We start from the raw sequence: 5,491 nt of genomic DNA on the forward strand, positions 1-5,491 counted from the left end.
TCGAGAGGTGCTGACTCATCCTTCCTTAGCTTCATATTTCAACCTCACCCAAACACCACACGCAGGAACAAACTTGATTAAGTTGATAGTTGATACACAGTACAAAAGTAAGCATGACAATGATAAACAGTAAGGTACCAAAATGATCCAATATATTTGAGATCAAATCTTATCACTGTCATACTTCAAAAGCAATTTTAGTCAAAACTAGGTATCATAAAGACTCATTTAGCACCAGCATGTCATCACAGGCTTTGGTTCAGGCTTCAGGACAATTACATTATCAGGGGGTTGGCTAAGCATTAATGGTTTGTGACTCTTTAGCTTATGAGCCAAGGTCATAAATATAGCTTCCACATGGTCGTTATCATTGGGGCTTTTAGCAGAGGTTTCAAACAAAGGCATACTGTGTGTGTCAGCAAATTTTTGTGCCAAGTCTGTGGGTACCTGAATGGCACTTCTCAAGTCACATTTATTTCCAACGAGAACCCGTGGTATATCATTGGCTAGCAAATGCTGTTTGCATTCTTCTATCCAAGCTGGCAGGCTATGAAAACTAGCCATGTTAGTCATATCATACACGAAGACAACAGCATGAACATTTCGGTAGTAATGTTGGACCATGCTCTTTCTGAATCGTTCTTGTCCTGCTGTGTCCCATAACTGGATCTGAAAATGGAAGAAAAATTTTAAATTTCATTTCATTTCATTCCAATTACACATACTAAAAAATTTAATCACCTATTAGTATTTCCTTAAAATACTTTAATGACTGCTTTCTGTCATGTTCAGTGTTATCTTTTACAAAACCCAAATTTGAAGATACTACTCTGTTGTTTTTGTGTGCCACTGAGTCAATTCCAAATCACAAAGACCCTTCATGACAGAACAGAACTGTTCCCATAAGTTTTCCTAGGCTGTAATCATTAATTACGAGTCCTGGTGTGACATTGTGTGCTATAGCATCAGACTGCAAAGTCGTTTGAACTGCAAGGTCAGTGGTTCAAGTTCACCAGCTACTCCTTGGAAACCCTATACAGGGTCACTATGGGTCAGAATTGACTCGACGGCACTTAACAACAACAATCATTAATTAATGGGAGCAGGGTCACCAGGTTTTTTCTTCCACGAAGCTGCTAGTGGGTTCAAACCACTGAACTTTCAGTTAATAGCAAAGTATTTACCACTGAGCCTTCAGGGCTCCTTGATACTAATCTAGTAACCTCATAATAAAGTCAGAATACAAGATCAGAAATATTGGTTCTAATTCTTCAACACAGCATGTGCTAAGTTTCAGTAAACCAAATTTGTTTGAATAAAATAGTAGTTCAAAAACTGATTTTCAAGATGTTAGAGAAAATATAACTGGATTTAACAAACATATTGTCTAATTCCTGTAGGTTTGATTACTACTGTATTTTTACATACAAAAACTGTACACATTATATATAGTTTTCATACTGTATAGCCTTCACATTACTTCCATCTGCACACTATATCAAAATTTTTTTTTTAACATATTGTCAACTTTCATGTCTTTTTTATCCTATCCAATGATTTAATGCTAAGTCTTCATCTTGGTGTCTGCTGACACGGAGGTTTGGCTCCCAGCAGTAGACCCTCACTAGCCTATCCTTGACTTTCTAAAGCAGCCCCTCTCCTACCAGGAATCTTTCCCTGCTCTGCAAACTTTTCTCCAATGTACGAAGTTCCTTTTTCTGCCTTGGAAATAGCACTAGAGGAGGTGTGCAGGTCTTCACACCCCAGGCCATTCAGGTGAGAGAGACTGACATGCTGGAGCTGAACACATTCCACTGTCCGTTGGCCTCTATTGCCTTTGGGCCATTTCAATCTCTCACACACACAGTGACATAGCTAGATGGGCACAAGAAACATCTGTGTTGTCCTGGCAGCTGACTTCACTGACTGCACCATGGGACTTGGATGTGCAAGGGGTCAATGACTGTCCCCTGCCTCAGGACCAGCCCATGCTTGGGGTGTAGCAGCCCCCCACATCACCCTCTGCCTATGTCTGGGAGCAGACTAGCTACTAAAGAGGGCACTGGCCACAGTGGAAAAGACTAGATGCAGATTTGCTTAGATAAATTTGAGCTGAAAGTCTTACACTTAAATAAATATTCCAAGTACAAAATAGAAGGCTTAACTGATGACTTCTCGTAGAGTAATATGGAAGTACAAGGAAACTGAAGGGATAATCGAAGGACTCTGATTGAGTAAGTATGATGAAAAGATACAATCCTGGCGCACACCTTCCCTGATTCTAAACTTTGTTCTGTTCTAATAGTTGCCTCATGGTCTATGTACGGGTTCCTCACAAGCACAATCAAGTGTTTTGGAAAAACCATTCTTTGCAATGTTTTCCATAGCTTGTCATGATCCACACAGTCAAAAAGTCTGAATAGTGTATAAAACACAAGCAAGCATCTTTCTGGTATTCTCTGCTTTCAGCCAATATCCATCTGACATAAGCAATGATATCTATTCTTCATTCCATACTCTCTTCTGAATCCAACTTAAATTTCTGGCAGTTCCCTGTTGATGTATCATTGCAAGCAGTTTTTGAAGTATCTTCAGCAAAATTTTACTTGCATGTGATACCACTGATATTGCTTGTTGGTTTCCACAATTCACTGGGTCATCTCTCTTTAGAATGGGTATAAATATGGATCTCTTCCAATCAGTTGGTCAGGCAATCGCCTTCCAGATTTCTTGGCATAGATGAGAGAATGCCTCCCGGTGCTGCATTAAGTTCGGTGAAACATTTCAACTTGCATTATATATCTATTCCTGGAGTCTTGCTTTTTGCCAATGCCTTCAGTGCAGCTTGGGCTTCTTCCTTCAGTACCACCAGTTGTTGACAATATGGTACCTTTTGAAATGGTTGAACATCAGCCATTCTTTTTTGCTATAGTGACTTTGCATATTCTTTTCATCTTCTTTTGATGCTTTTTGCATCACTGAATCTTTTGCCCACAGAATACTTAATATCACAATGCAAAGCTTGAGTTTTTCCTTCATTTTTTTTCAGCTTGAGAAATACTTAGCATGTTCTTCACTTTTGGCTTTCTCGTTCCAGGTCTTTGCACATTTCATTGTAATATTTTACCTTTTAACTTTTTTTTTTTGGAGATGCCCTTTGAAATTTTCTGTTCAGCTCTTTCAACTTTATTTCTTCTATTCATTTTAGCTTCTCTGTGCTCAAGAGCAAGTTTCCCAGAGGACCCTAGGACCATCAAAGGAGAAGAGCACAAGTGAAGTATGGGACCCTATCCAGAGAAGCAGCAACATCAGAGATAGAAGCAGAGATGAGGACATGTAGAGAGGAAGCAGATGAGGACTCTGGACTCAAAGAAAGAGAGGGACTGGTTGCTGGCGACCAGGAGGAAGGCTTGCAGAATGTGCCCTTTGGTTGTTTAAATTCTGTGTACATCTCCCCTCTCCCCTCACCAAAAACAACAAACAAACACACAGAAACCAGAAGGAATGAAAGCAAATACTATTGAATGATGATGCACAGAGGAGACTGTAATCATTGCAATGAAAAGATGATGTAAAACCAATGTTCTCCCACATAAACTATCACTCAGTTAACAATAAAAACTTTAAATATAATAAAAAGAGCAAGTTTCAGAGTCTCTTCTGACTTCCATTATGGTCTTTTCTGCCTTTCCTGTCTTCTTAATATTTTGTTTTCTTCCTGTCTGGTGTTCTTGGTATCATCCCACAGCTCTTCTGATCTTCGGTCATTAGTATCTAACTCGTCAGATTCAGATCTGTTCTTGAGATATTCCATAAATTCATGTAGGATATATTCAAGGTCAGATTTTGAACCTCACCGATTTGTTGTAATTTTTTTCAGTGTCAGTCTGGGTACTATGGTGTTATTCAAGCTTACAGAACTAAACACAATGAAAAATATACAAAAGTCACGAGAGATCACTTTTTACTCTAATACACAATGTACTGGAGAAACAAACTGCTCATGCAGACACAAGTTAACAACAAAAGCAAAAAAGTAGCAGCAGCACATGGAATACAATCTTACTATAAACTATGCAGATTAAAAAAAAAAAACATACAAAACCCCTTTTTTAAAAAGTTCCAACATTTATTGTTGTTAGGTGCTATCAGGTTTGTTCTGACTCAAAGCGACCCTATGTACAACAGACTGAAATACTGCCTGGTCCTACGCCAACCTCACAATCCATCTAATTGGGGGTCTTCCTCTTTTTCTCTGACCCTCCACTTTACCAAATATAATATCCTTCTCCAGGGACTGGTCCCTTCTAACAATGTGTCTGAAGTATGAGAGACAAAGTCTGGTCATCCTGACTTCTAAGAAGCATTCTGGCTACACTTCTTCCAATACAGATTGGGTTGGTTTTTTTTGGCAGTCCATGGTACTTTTAATATTCTCCTCAACACCATACCTCAAATGCATCAATTATTTTATGGCCTTCCTTACTCACAGTATATAACTTTGACATGCATATGAGGTTACTGAAAATACCATGGCTTCATCAGGTACACCTTGGTCCTCAAACTAACATTTTTGCTCTTAAACACTTTAGTCTTGTGCAGCAGATTTGCCAAATACAATACATTGCTTGATTTTTTTTTTTAGTTTTTATTGTGAATTGACTGAAAGTTTAGAGGGCAGATCATCAGTTTTACATTCAACAAATCACACAACTTGTTTACAATGATTACAATCCTCCTCATGTACCATCAGTTAACAGTATTTCTCTCTACTCATTTTAGCTCTTTAAAACAAAAAACAAACAAAAAAAAAAGACACTCAGGTATATATAATAATTTACACCATCAAAGGGCACATTCTGCAAGTCTGCCTCACGGCCACCATCTCTTAGTCCCTCTCTGTCCCTGAATCTAGCATCCTCAGCTGCTCCCTCTCTCCATGTCCCCATCTCTGCCTCCATTTCTGATGTCACTGCTTCTCTGGATAAGGTCTCGCATTCCGCTAGTGCTCTTCTCCCGTGATGGTCCCAGAATCCTCTGTTTCTGGACTGTAAGACTTTTGTTACAAAGCTTCTATCTTTACAATTGTGACAGTCACAATCAGTCATGATAACTATTACTCACTATTGAATCATAAGAATCTTATCCCCATCTCTTTTAACAAGACCTAAGGAGCTCTCTGCTATTCAGTGCTATAAGGTTTTCAGTGACTAATGATTCAGAAGTAGTTCGTCACCCTTTCTCTCAAAGACTTTCTCCAGTCTTTGTCTGGAAGCTCATCCGAAACCTGTCCATCATGGGTGACCCTGCAACTCACAAGCCACCACAGTATGACAAACTGACAGACGAGTGGTGGGCGTTTGGTTTTAAGTGGAAACTGCACATATTTGTGCCCATTCCAAAGAGAGGTGACCTAACGGAATGCGGAAATCACCGGACAGTATCTTTGATATCCCATGTGAGTAAAGTTTTGCTAAAGGTAATACAGAAA

The 5,491-nt window shown here is 39.1% G+C and overlaps 1 protein-coding gene across 1 annotated transcript in view; it reads right to left on the reverse strand.

The window, feature by feature from the left end:
* Nucleotides 1-228: 228 nt before the first annotated feature.
* The window catches only part of RAB33B (RAB33B, member RAS oncogene family), a 38,031-nt gene continuing 32,768 nt past the window's right edge, over nt 229-5,491 (reverse strand). The window contains exon 2 of the mRNA XM_006872224.1: nt 229-669. Within this exon, the coding sequence (XP_006872286.1) occupies nt 229-669 (441 nt within the window). The remainder of the gene's footprint in view (nt 670-5,491) is intronic.

This window comes from Chrysochloris asiatica, unplaced genomic scaffold (assembly GCF_000296735.1).
Source record: "Chrysochloris asiatica unplaced genomic scaffold, ChrAsi1.0 scaffold00187, whole genome shotgun sequence".
Lineage (NCBI taxonomy): Eukaryota > Metazoa > Chordata > Mammalia > Afrosoricida > Chrysochloridae > Chrysochloris > Chrysochloris asiatica.